Here is a 13564-nt window from a genome sequence, read left to right as displayed (position 1 = left end):
TTGTGACAATCAAGCTGCTATCAGCATTGCAGCAAATCCAGTTTATCATGAGCGAACAAAGCATCTTGATATAGATTGTCATTACGTAAGAGAGCATCTTGATACTGGTTTTCTTTCCACACCTTTTGTTCCATCTCAGAATCAATTGGCAGACCTTCTTACAAAACCTTTAACTCAGAAAGATATGTCATCAGCTTTAAGCAAGATGGGAGTTGTTAGTCTGAGCCTTCCATCTTGAGGAGGGAGTGTTAGAAGTAAAAAGTAAAAAGTAAAAGTGACAGATGTATTGGCTCTTAAGAGTGATAAAAAGGAAAGAAAAACTTGTAACTGTTAGGGCTGATCTGGCAATTAGTTAGCAGCAATTAGTTAGCAAGTATAAATGCTTATAAGCTGTGCTGTTTGTATTGATATCACAACATTAAGAAATCAAATTGCTTATGAGTTCTTTTTTCTCTCTATGAGTTTATGAAATCTCAACACAAATTCAGGCAAACCTCCCTCTTACAGCCAAAGCAGTGTTACGTTCTACTCTAATTGCTTTTTCAATGGAGTTTCCCTAAAGAATTAGGATTAAACCTTTGTTCGTTTGATCTGGTTGAAAAATCTTTTTTTAGAAAGAACTGTTTTCCAACCAAGATTAACAAAATGTACTATTTTAACATTTTTTACTCATTACGGTGCCAACTAGTGGGGCAGTGGTGTGAAGCCACTGTCCCCAAATAATTATAAATTTTTTTTCTCATTTATTATTTTTTAAAAATAAAAACTATGAAATAAATATAAAAATAAATTAATTTATTATTTTATAAAAAAATAAAAGTAAAATTATATATAAATTATACTAATCTTATTGAATTTGTATAATTTCCAAGCAAGATCAATTTTAATCACGCAGTACTGAAAATTTGAAAAACTTGTTTAACTAGTATTTAACTATATTGAACCCTCTAAACCAGTTTGTTGATAAATTGAAACAGTTTCATACAATTTTTTTGTACCTATATTAATAACGCAGTAAAATATTTTAGATAGTTTCAAAAAAATAAATCTGCTACATATAAATTAATCATAATTTTTTTTTTAAATTGTCTAAGATATTTTCCTATATTATTAATGCACTATTTTTTTTTAGTAATGCACTAAATATTTAACTTTAACGTTTCAAGCGAAGTGCAAATTTAACCATAACGTATGAAATTGTGTAAATTTAACACTAACGTTTCCAAGCAAGATCAATTTAACTATATGCTACCAAAAATTTGAAAAGACTTGTTTGACTGTTATTTAGCCACATCAGACATTCTAAACCAGTTTGTCGATAAATTAAATTAGTTTCATACCATTTTTTGTAATTATATTAATAATACAGTAAAATATTTTAGACAGTTTCATACCATCATAAAGTTAATCACATTTTTTTTAAAAAATTTTATAATATTTTACTGTGTTATTCATGCACTAAATATTTAACCTTAATATTTCAAGCGAAGTGCAGATTTAACTTTAATGTACGAAATTATGTAAATTTAACCCTCACATTTCCAAGCAAGATCAATTTTAACCATACGCTACCAAAAATTTGAAAAGATTTGTTTGACTGTTATTTAACAACATCGGACCTTCTAAACCAGTTTGTCGATAAATTAAAGCAGTTTCTTACATTTTTTGTAACTATATTAATAATACGGTAAAATATTTTAGACAGTTCTAAAAAACTAAACCTGTTACCTATAAATTAATCATAACTTTTTTGAAACAGTCTAAATATTTTACTGTGTTATTAATGTACTAAATGTTTTTTTTTTGTTAGTAAGAGCATCTCCAAGAGCCTCTTAGTTTAGCTCTTAAGTTAAAATTTGAGGAGGGAGAATTAGAAATCATCTCCAACAGTCTCTTAGTGGCTCCTCAAATCACTAAGAGTCTCTCCATACTCTCTATTAATAGAAAGCCTCTCCACCTCTTATTGCCTCCTAACTTCATTTTTTATTAATAATTTATTATTAACGAGTCTCTCTCCTTTCACTATTGGTAAATAGGAAAAATTACAAAATTGGGTCAAATGGGAGACTCATTTACATATTGAACTCATTTACTCAACCTACTACATATTTATACTGTTTTTGTGTGACTTTCCTAAAATACCCTCAATATGTTTGTAATTTTATGGCACGGCTGTCTCCCTCATATTTGACTTCGCAGATTCTAGCATATGTGAAGCATGCGAAGCTAATGTTTGGTTTAGTTGATGATTTTAATTAGCATATGCGACGCCTGCGAAGCTAATGTTTGGTTTAGTTGATGATTTTAATTAGCATATGCGAAGTATGGATGTGTTTTTAACAAAATTCGCTAAGTGGTATATAACAAAAAATGCCAAACAACAACGAATTCTAACATTAAAATCATAACATTATCAAAATTTACAACAAGATTGCCACAATAACAACATTAAAATTATAACATTATCAAAATTTACAATAAGATTGCCACAATAAACTCCTAACAAATCACTTCAAAGTGAATGTGACGAATCTGGATGGAAATTTCTCTCTTTACAGGAAGTTCAGACCTTTTGGGATGATAAATGGAAGTTCAGGCTTTTGGGGATGGACATTTCCCATGGTGCACACCATGATTGGCACAATCTCTCCTAACGAATCATTTTAAAGTGAATGTGCCAATCTTGAGGGAAGTTAATCCTTATACAGGAAGGAAAGTCATCTCCCCTGCAGCCCATTACGCCGCCTTCCAGAAAGGGGTTTTACGTATTCAACCACCTTCAGAAAAAATTAATCGTGTTAGGCAGGAAAAATGACGATTTGGCTTCACGAAATGAGGATTAGCGAAGCATGCGAATGTAAATGTGCAGGGAAGATGATGATTTTACTTAGCGAATCGATGCTTTCGCGAAGTCTGCGAGGTCTGAAACGTGGCGATCTACATCACATATAGATGCTTTCGTGAAGTCTGCAAGTGAAATCATGAACTTTTCTACTCGCAGACTTCACGAAATAATCGGTTCGCTAAGTAGATCGTCACGTTTCAGGCTCTTTCTCATCACAGATCTTCGTGAAATCATCGACTACGCGAAGTGATTTTATGGAAAAACGCAGAGAAACAGTAGATACTTACATTTTCCGCACCTTTCACCCTTAAAAGCGACAATAACAATATGATAAACTGGGGAAAACGATGGAAATAACGTAGAATAACCATTTCTTTGATGGTAACAAGAAGAAAGAAACTAAGGAACGAGCAGGAACAGGAAGATGAAGAACCATGGCTTCGTTTTCTAGAATTAGGAAGATGAAGAATCAAGAGATGAAGAGAGAAAGAAGAGAAATACATGGTGATTTGGAGAAATGGTGCAGATTTTGTGCAATTTAAAGGAAGATAGGAAGATCAAAAGTCTGGGAATCATTAATGGAAGACCGACCAACCGTTCGCGTAACCACCAAGGAGAAGGGGGAAGAGGAAAGATTAGGGATATTATGGAAAAGTCACACAAAAATAGTCTAGATATGTAGTAGGTTAAGTAAATGGGTTAAATATGTGAATGGGTCTCCCATTTGATCCAATTTTATAATTTTCCCTTGGTAAATATAACAATTATTAATAATTTTAATTATAAAATAATATATAATGAGTATTGTTGGACATGATATATCTTAGTCACTCTTAAATCACTAAGAGTCAATTGTTTATATTATTTTTAGAGAGTGAACTAAGAGTCTCTTGGAGATGCTCTAATGCAATATTTAACCTTAACGTTTTAAGCGAAGTGCAGATTTAACCTAACTTATGAAATTGTGCAAATTTAAACCTAACGTTTCCAAGCAAAATCAAATTTTAATTTTAATCAAAATTCTATAAAACAAAAATTTATCAACATGAGTCTAATATATATTTTTATTTTTATTTTTATGAAATAATAAATTAATTTTTTTTATATTTTTTTATGATTTTATTTTTAAAAAATAATAAATGAAAAAAATATATAATTGTTTGGGGCAGTGGCCACAAAAGGATTCTTGCCCACTAGTTCATTACGACGCCAATGGCGTCGTAACGAGTAAAAAATGTTAAAAAGGTTCTGCTTTTTAACCCTGGTTGGAAAATGATCCCTTCTAAAAAAATATTTTCCAACGAGATCTAAAAATTATCCCAAACAAGGGTTTAATCCGAAGCAACTTCTATCATAGTAGTGCACATAAAGGTTAGGAAACCTCACCCAAAGCATGGTGAATAGTTGCATCTTTTACGACAATTTCCAAAGACCACGTCCGAACTGTTAGACAATGACCTTGAACAATCTAAGGACCCGCAGTAATCACACGTTCTCTATCTAAAGGGTCAACAAATTTAGCATGGTGGAATCCATCATGATCAAGGTCTATAAGATCAACCTTCCCTGTCGGCTTCCATAGTTCTAAGGGTCGTTTTGTAAGGCAATGAACCCAACATCTTGCCCAAAAGTTTGAGGAGCTTACAATTTTAGCATCCAAAGGCTCTCCAGGCGATTTAGGACCAGTCACGTACTCCTTATAGGAGTGACACAACAGGGAAGATGGGGAGCTGCCTTCCCTCGAGAGGGTGACCATTAGGTATAGGCGGCACATGGAACTAAAATAATAGAGTAATCATATGCTAAAATATATCCTTATCTAAGTTTCTTAACACAGTATGATCAAAAATTGAGTCACCTGCTAATTATCATTTTAAACATACTTGGAATGTGCAATAATAGATCTAGTATCATTCACAAAAACAGAATTTCCCTTTAAGTGTCTAATTTTGGAGAAAAGAAGATGATACAACTGTGGAAATGTCTAATTTTGGAGAAAAGAAGATGATACAACTGTGGAAATGTCTAATTTTGGAGAAAAGAAGATGATACAACTGTGGAAGCTTCAGCAATGTCAAATAAGCATATCACCAAAAATTGTAACAAAACTTTTTCATGTCCTAATTAACAAACTTTTATCTACTGTACACCTATTATAACCTTTCTTATCAAAAGACACAATAGTTCAAGAATTAGAAAAAGGAAGCTACAGAATTGATATTTTCAGACTCCAGATCAACCTTCATCAACATTCTATCTCTCCATTCGCATCGTAATCTTGGTAATTTTTTCCTTATATAGAAGTTACCAACTTGAAAATCCTACTTTCTCTCCTTTCTACATGATTTGGCAAGAATATAAAGAACTAATGCACTAAATTATGATAGATACTACGTCTCAGCTGATCCTGCTTCATTTATTTCTTCAGTAGTTCGGGTGGAGGGCGAACCTGGACCCATAGAGGATGATTGTGCTAGAGTCACATATGGCATTGGTGGACTGTATCTCTTCAGCAGTCTATCTTTATTTTCTACCCACCATTCTTCTGCCTGCCGTTCTTTAAACCGTCTTTTACTTCAAAACATAGACAAACAAATCTGATTAAAATAGAGTACTTTAGATCAATAAAATGACACTGTTATTAAAGTACCTGAATTTGACTCGCTTGAAGATTTTTACCCCATTAGAACGTTGGATAAAAGTCACATACACCCCAGCTTCAAATTGTTCAATACATCCGCCTTCCTTTTTTGAGGGCAAGGAATGTTGTGATCTGGAATCTTGTTCTGCACAATGTTGAGATATAGACTCTGTAGAAAGCGATGGTCTATGGCCTTCCCGACGAACACCTCCCTCGCCATTGGATAAGTCAGAAGCCTGTGGGTTTAAACTTGAAGAATCTCTGATCAAGGGAGTTCTATCAGACACCAGTTTTCGGTTAGATTGTAACATTTCTGCCAAGTAAGAACTTTCAGTTTTTTCATACGAGCGTAGAAGTGTTTCAATCTGCCCATTCATAACTTTAAAAGATTCACTTTCTTGAACATCAGGAGGCAACTGAGTTGCTGTTTCCTTCAGCTGAATCAGGAAAAAAGGGCAGCAAATGCATGGACTAGTTAGGACCATTTGACAATTTCTTATAATCGTTCCTCCCTCATTACAGATGATAATTCTACCCTTCCAAGAAATATTTGATGTACTCTGCAGCATTTTTTTTCTTATAGAAATATGCTTATTTGTTATGGTCTCAACTTGTTAGTTGTATATCAATAATATCATGCATACTTCCGCCAGTTGACATTAATATAAGATGATGGTAAATCTAACAGAAAGATATTCATTAATAAGTAGTATATACAGTAAAAATTTAAACCAAATTTGTGTACTTTGAAGTCAACTAAAAACCAAAAATATAAGTTCTAGAGAAGTCTCAACTGATCCCTTTACTCTGAAGTAAAAAAAAAAAAAAAAAAAAAAAAAGATCAGATTAGAAATCTCATTTTACGAAGTCCTGGAAGGTTCATTCATTAAATAATATAAATGTTGATTGTGATCATCATTAACTGCGTGGAATAATTGCAAATGTGTCAATCAGATGCAGAGATAGAAATATTAAATACAAGCAGAACATACCATATCTCCGAGAGACTTCAAAATTTCCTTCGCCGCTCTAGTTTTGGAAACTTCTGCTCGAGCCACAGAAGAAGTTTCTTTTGCTTGTTTCTGTAATTTCTGGATCTCGTTATCTTGAACATCACACTTTTGCTTCAAAGTTTTTACCTGAAATTTTGAACAAGAGTAAAAGAAGAAGTTATTTTCCGAAGTCAGCCTTCTCTATTTAGATTCCGAAACCAATAAACAAGAAAATGAAGTACACTACTCTAAATGAGAAACTTTATATAACTATTACTTGGTTTTGAATTTTCCCCATATCTAGCTTCAAAACGTCATTGGTCTTTTTCAGGCTATCAATAATACTTCTAGAGAATCCAGGAGTCGGAGTGCGAGGAGGGCTTGGTCTCCTCGAGTATGGTGAAGCAGGTCTTGGGCTTAGATTAGATTGAGCTAAGTTCATGAAAGACTGACATGATGGCTTCCATGCATTTTGAAGAGCACTAAGTGAACTTGGAAATGCAACATCTTTTAGTTGCAAAAGCGATGGAACTTGGGAAGCTCGAACAATCGAAGGAGCCTCAGATCTGTTTCCAGGCCTACCTGACCTGATTTCAAGGTATTTTATAGGTTCTGTTGTCGTTGACAATAAAGTTCTTGATGCCCTGACCTCCCTATCCATTTTGAATTCTACGGACCGGCGCGGGGTGGTAATTTTCCTGTTTATATTATAACTACCAGCATCAACAGATTTAAGTTTCATATAACAAGCATCACAGACACGGTGTGGTTTGCCTGGAGTTGGAGCTAATGCTGCTTTCAATGCTTTTTTGGAACTGCAAGCATGACAATGTACCAGTCCACAATTATAACAATTATGCCTCTTTCTAGTAAAACCAAATGCTTGTCGGCAACCAGAGCAGACTGACTGATCCGCCCCGGAAACCCATTTATGGATACACACACTGGAAGTAAAATTTGAGCCGCATGAAATATTTTTAACATGTCTATCTCTTAGTGATTCAACTAATGTTGGGGTTTTTCGATCTTCTATATCCCCATGCCCCAATCGTCCATTAGCACCTTTTCCCCAAGTGTATACTTCACTTCTTGATGTCAGGACGGCAACATGGTATGCACCACAAGAGACTTCTTCAACAAACTCACCTACCAAATTATCTTGTACTAAGCAAGGCACTTTTCCATCAGAGGCCGGGTTTCCTAGCTGACCGTATGCAGTCCCACCCATAGTAAATACATGACCTGAGGTTGTAAGGGCAACAGTCAACGTATACCCACATGCAACCTGTTGGAAGTTGTAATCGATAAGGGAAGAGATACAGGTGGGAAGTAGATAGGTGTCCTTGTTACCGTGACCTAAACGATTTTTGTCACCATCACCCCAGGTGAATAATTTTCGAGATGAAACATTTGCTCCAGTCTGATTCATGACCTCTACTACAGCAGCAGTATGCCAGACACCACATGCAACCTTCATAGTCTTCAGTCCACTCAATAGCTGAACTTCTCTTGGAGTTGATATGTTTTCTCGATCTCCGTGGCCTAAAACACCAAATGTTCCATCACCAAATGTGAATAATTTTCCATTTGAAGTTGCCAAAGCTGAATGCCATGTACCACAGGCAATTGATAAAACCTGAAGTCCTTCTAAAGGACCAGCAACCCTTTTTGGTATCCAATGGCTAACTTCAGTACCTTGACCAAGAAGACCAGGATTATGTGTACCATCACCCCAGGTATACAAGTCACCAGCTGTAGACACAGCACAAGTATGATACTCACCACAAGCAACAAGTTCAACATTAGTAACGGCGAGAAACTCAACAAGTCGAGGACAACTAAAGTCTCGTTCAGTTCCATGACCAAGTCTCCCCCCAGATTCCTCTCCCCAAGTAAAAACTTCACCTTGTCTCGTTACAAGGGCAACATGACGCACACCCGAAGCAATTTGATGAACATCAATAACTACATTAGACTCTAAGGGTTTAGGAGTTAGCACATCGTTTTTTACAGGAATTGAGCTGATTGATCCATCAGCCAAAACTCCATCAGTCCAAACTTCGCCCCATAAATAAACATCACCTAATGATTCTATGTCATCTGGACCAGAACCACCACTTGAACAGCTAGGAGTGCTTGAAACACTAATCCGGAAACCATCTACATTACTTGTTCTTAGTTGCATACTTGCACGTTCTGATGCTGCATCTGAGCTTGCTGAATACAAATAAGTATCACGAAAACCTAAATCGATAGACACTCTCCCATGAGCTAAACTTGAAGATATATCAAAATTTGAACCAAAATTACGACCGTTTTGGTAAAAGTCTGCACCATCAGTTAGCTGCAGTGAAGGATTTGGAAGAAATAGTTAATCATCTTATGAAATAAAGCTTTGCATTATTGCATACACATATGACTACAGATTGTTAATGAGGCAACAGTGCATACTGAATTAAAGCTTCCTTTTCAGTAATCAATAGATAAATCTAGGCATAACAAACTCACATCAGAAATTTCGCTCCTTGCACGTCTCCTATTATTCCTTTGAATCAACGACTTCAAACCTGCAAGCCAGACCTCCGCCTCAACTTTGTCCTTGCAGATCTATGATTGAAGAAACAAAGGCAAGTTAGGCCTGAAAAATCATATGGATGAAGATTAATGGAGTACTTATAAGCCTGTTATGACTATTTAAGGGTACTAACCAGATCAAGAGATCTATCACCGTTATTATATATAAGTGAAAATGACAAGTAATCTTTTTCTGGGCGTAAATATCTTCTAAACACAGCCTGTCAAATGGGTATTCAGATTCATAGTAAACAAAAAGCTTCTCTAGTTAGCAATTGTAAGAAATGTTAAGGTGAGTCAAAATCTGATACACATTATCGACTGATGTTATGTATCAAACTCACAGTTCTCTGGCCTGGGATGATCCTTGAGACAGAAGAGAGTTTCAGAACCTTTTCATCTCCATGCGATATCCAGATTAATGTAGTTTCATCCTGTTAATATCACTAGTATTGAAATTATTTATACACTTGAGGTTATTTACAGATACATCATCAAAGTTCGTAATGCACATAGGTGCGCCAAGAAAGAAATTTTCAGATTAAACTACAGTGTGCACGAAACCAGTAGATAAGATCATATCTTTGAGGTTATTGAGCTGAAAAGCACTAATTCAGTGAAATCCCAGAAATTGCTCATTAACTAGGTAAATAATATCATCTTATAACACCTCTGAGTTTATTAGAATAAAGATAAATGGACAAGAAGAGGATAGCTAAAGCTTTACCCAATTTCAACTAGGAACCCATAAATTCCTAATCAATTCTTGATGGAGATTAGATCATGCCAAGATTTCATTCCTTATTAAACTAAATTGGGTTTTGCAGAAAGAAAAATGTTTCAAATATTACAAAAATTGCATAATTATTCATATCCATTCCTCCTTTTGCCAAGATTTCATTCTGGAAAACACCTAAGATGTAGCTTTGTGCAGACAACAAACTGAAGAAAATGACACAATTTGCCAGTAAACTGCAGTTACTCACTGGAGAAAGTCTGAATGGGCGAAATTTTGGTTTTCCTTGCCGGCTATACTTGATCAGTTGGGTGCCTTTTTTCAAAGAAATAAGTGCCTTCAAAATTGGGGGAAAAAAAGAATAAGAATCTAAATTAAGAAAATCATTATAGAAATTCTTATTGGAAGAGAAAACAAGAAAACTGTCTAGATCGTCAGATACAAGAAAACTGTCTATAACGTCAGATACATACTCCACTTGCCCACAGGTTAACTCTTTTAAGATATTCAACAAATTTGTAAAACATACATAATTATCTGTTATGTCTAAGCAACTAGCTTGAGAAATTTAAGTATCTGAACAATTTTTTTGATCTCATCATCAACATCCACGATTACCTAACAATTTGAAATTTTCTCATATATTTGATTGCAGATATAGTAAAATGATAAGAAAATACAGTACAATAGTGTTTGGTATTCAAGAAATTTGTGCAATGTGTACCGAAAGGAAAAGAGAGGAAAAGGAAAAGACGGCTAACTTGTTCTATGTCACGGTCAGGATTCCCATAACTAACAGGATCTGCCATTCCATCTGAAAAGTTTGCAGAAGAAGAAGCTCAACCGACACAACTGCATCAGGTGGTGCGGCGGCGACTTTCCTGCCCAAGTCTTCATAGATGCATATGTTTTTTTCTACTTTGGCCTCTCATCAACCTTCTTTTTCTTCCCTTGTATTCAATCTCACTAAAATTGGCCTCTCCAAACAGGAAAATTAGGAGGAAGATGGATGATAAAGGGGAAAGAGAGAGAGATTATTAGAAGAAATGCAAAAAGAAGGAATGAATTATGAGTTGGTAATTTTGATAATGAGAGAGATAACAATCCAAAATGGAGAAAAATAAGCTAGACCACTAAATTTAAGGAATAAATTGATATTTTTATTTTGTGAATTTTGGGTACCATCAATTTTTATGTGTTCTCTGCTCTCTCGTCCTCTATTTCTCCTCTCTTTGCTTTCCACCATTCCTCCTTCCAAAAATAGTGCAAAGAATGCATAATTTCCGGAGAATATGGGAATGAGAACGTGTTTGGCCGTATAATGTCATTAACCATTTTGATAAAGGCAAACTTGATCGACATGACCTTATTACGTGAGCTCCGAAAAAAGCAAACCCCTCAAAATCTTGATAAAGGAAATGTTTTCCCCTGTTTGTTTGAAGAGGAAAATTGACACGAATAACGTAAGATCGCCCATAAAAGTGAAATTGAAGCTGCAACAGACTTGATGAAGGCTATAAAGTTGCGTTCAAATCAAATCCTTGTGATTATTTACTTTTATCAGAACGAATTGAACGAAGCAATCAGTAATCCAGGTTCCGGCTGATTAGACTTAGAATTGAAGACCTCTTCCTGGCAGTGAAGTCCTGATAAAACTTGTAGAGTTTCCATTGAAGACGACCCTGAACTCAACTGGTAGTCTTGCGCTGCAGTGAAGACAATGAGGGCAAAGGAATGGATGTATCCGTTGGGTTCCTAGCTCTATTTGTTCTTTCATAAAACAAAACTTTAATTTCCAAATAGCAAACAACAAATACACTAATCGAAATCATAATTAACTTTAATTGAAATTTTCTTCCATCAAAAAAAAAAAAAAAAAAAAAAAAAACTAATGCATACCGAGCCCCCCAACCCCTTAAAGTTGTCCGTTTTGTTCATTTAACCCCCTTATCTTACGGGACAACCCTTTAACCCCCTAAACTCCATAAAGATAGTATTTCTCACCCCTTAACTTATCCAAATTTGTCATTTTACCCATTCTCAACTCATCGAATATCCTATTTACCCCCTTAACTCAATAAAAGTGGTATTTCTCACCACTTATGATCATATTTACCCTCTTAATTTCATAAAAATGGTATTTCTTATCCATTTATAGTAGTAAAAAAATTTGAATGGAGAAAGAACGAATAAAAAATACAAATAACAAGAACATTAATATAAACAAGTTAAATACATTATATGTAGGGATAATGTACCGAAATGGGCCTATGATTTTTGGGGAAGTATCAATTTAGGTTCCACTTTTATGGAAAACATAAATATAGGTTTAACGTTTAAAAAAAGTTACCAATTTAGGCTTCGATAACGGATTGTAAGGGGTGAAAAATACCACTTTTATGGAGTTAAGGGGGTAAATAGAACATTCTATGAGTTGGGGGGATAAATGGACAAGTTAAGGGGGTGAGAAATACCATTTTTATGGAGTTTAGGGGGTTAAAGGGTTGTCCCGTAAGGTGAGGGAGTTAAATGAACAAAACGGACAACTTTAGGGGGCTGGGTATGCATTAGGCAAAAAAAACTTAAATTGAAATTTTGTAATCATTAAATTCAAACTTGATCTTAAGATTTTGTTGGAAAATATATGTATTCTAAAAGTAGAGAAAATGATAAAATTGTAATGGAATTTTGGGACCATATCTGTACCATAGTTGTTAAATCGAGATTCGACTCGTGACTCGAAATCTCATTTTGTGAATCGGGACTCGTGAATCGAATCGAATTGTAAGATTCATATCAAATTCAAAATATTATAAAAAAATAAAATGTTAACCATATTTAACTTTAAATATGAGTCTAATAATGCAATTTTAATATCCAAATAGTCATAAATAAACCTTTTCAATTTCATAACTTCACTGAGGCGAAAAATCTGAAGTGAAAAATCATAAATTATTTGAAACCTAATGTACGTTTATAACTCATAATTTAATAATTCTGCAATGAAAAGTTTACAAATAAGTCATTTTATAAACCTTAAAAAACATTCATACTCAAATAAGTCCTTTATTCATCAAAAACATCTAATACTTAAACAAAATTTGTATCATAAACCTATTAGATTATAATTTTATCATAAACATAAACCTATATAATATAAGTACCTAAATTATAACCCCAAAATTTGTATAAAAACTATTAAATTATAATTTGTATCATAAAAATAAACATATATAATATAAGTAACTAAATCATAACCCAACTAAATCTGGATGCAAGACTTATACAGAAACTTCCACAAAATAAACTTCCACAGAGAAAATGCACACCACACTAGAGATGAACAATGGGATGAAGAGAAGAGAAGAAAAATCGCGCCCAGGAGGAAGACTTGCCCAGAAAAATCGTATAGCATACAAAAATAAGAAAGACATTAGAACAGGAGGAAGACATTTAGAAATAAATAAGCAAGAAAATTACCCCAAAGGCAACTACTTATGTTGTAAAGTGTTATATCTAGTATAGTTGACCAGCTCTTTAAGGGGAATTTCCACCAACTCCGGTATCCATTCAGGCCAGTGGGGAATAATATCTGGCACTCTTCCCTCACCTCGGGCAACAACAGGTCGAGACAAACTTGAACATTTTTCCCTGCCACAAACTCTTTCAGTACTGGACCTTTTTCCATAGTCCTTGACTTCAGTTGAGCTTCGAGTGTCCCAGCATGCCTCTTTGAGCCAAGAATTGACTCGGCTGCCTTGACAGTCTTAGCCCAT

The 13564-nt window shown here is 34.5% G+C and overlaps 1 protein-coding gene across 3 annotated transcripts; it reads right to left on the bottom strand.

The window, feature by feature from the left end:
* Positions 1-4909: 4909 nt before the first annotated feature.
* LOC136232659 (PH, RCC1 and FYVE domains-containing protein 1-like) lies at positions 4910-11560 on the bottom strand. Of its 3 annotated transcripts, none has more exons than XM_066021956.1 (9): positions 10550-11560; positions 10039-10125; positions 9397-9486; positions 9187-9273; positions 8987-9085; positions 6756-8822; positions 6479-6625; positions 5496-5923; positions 4910-5419 (listed from the first exon to the last, which is right to left on the bottom strand). In XM_066021956.1, exons 1-9 carry the CDS (start codon positions 10595-10597, stop codon positions 5236-5238), a joined length of 3237 nt encoding a protein of 1078 aa, XP_065878028.1. In that variant the 5' UTR covers positions 10598-11560; the 3' UTR covers positions 4910-5235. The 3 variants fall into 3 exon arrangements, with proteins under 3 accessions (XP_065878028.1, XP_065878029.1, XP_065878030.1); XM_066021957.1 differs by having other exon boundaries at positions 4910-5413; XM_066021958.1 differs by lacking the exon at positions 10039-10125.
* Positions 11561-13564: the final 2004 nt, after the last annotated feature.

This window comes from Euphorbia lathyris, chromosome 6 (genome assembly GCF_963576675.1).
Source record: "Euphorbia lathyris chromosome 6, ddEupLath1.1, whole genome shotgun sequence".
Lineage (NCBI taxonomy): Eukaryota > Viridiplantae > Streptophyta > Magnoliopsida > Malpighiales > Euphorbiaceae > Euphorbia > Euphorbia lathyris.
Note: the sequence above shows the minus strand (reverse complement) of the source record. Positions and strands in the feature narration are given on the sequence as shown.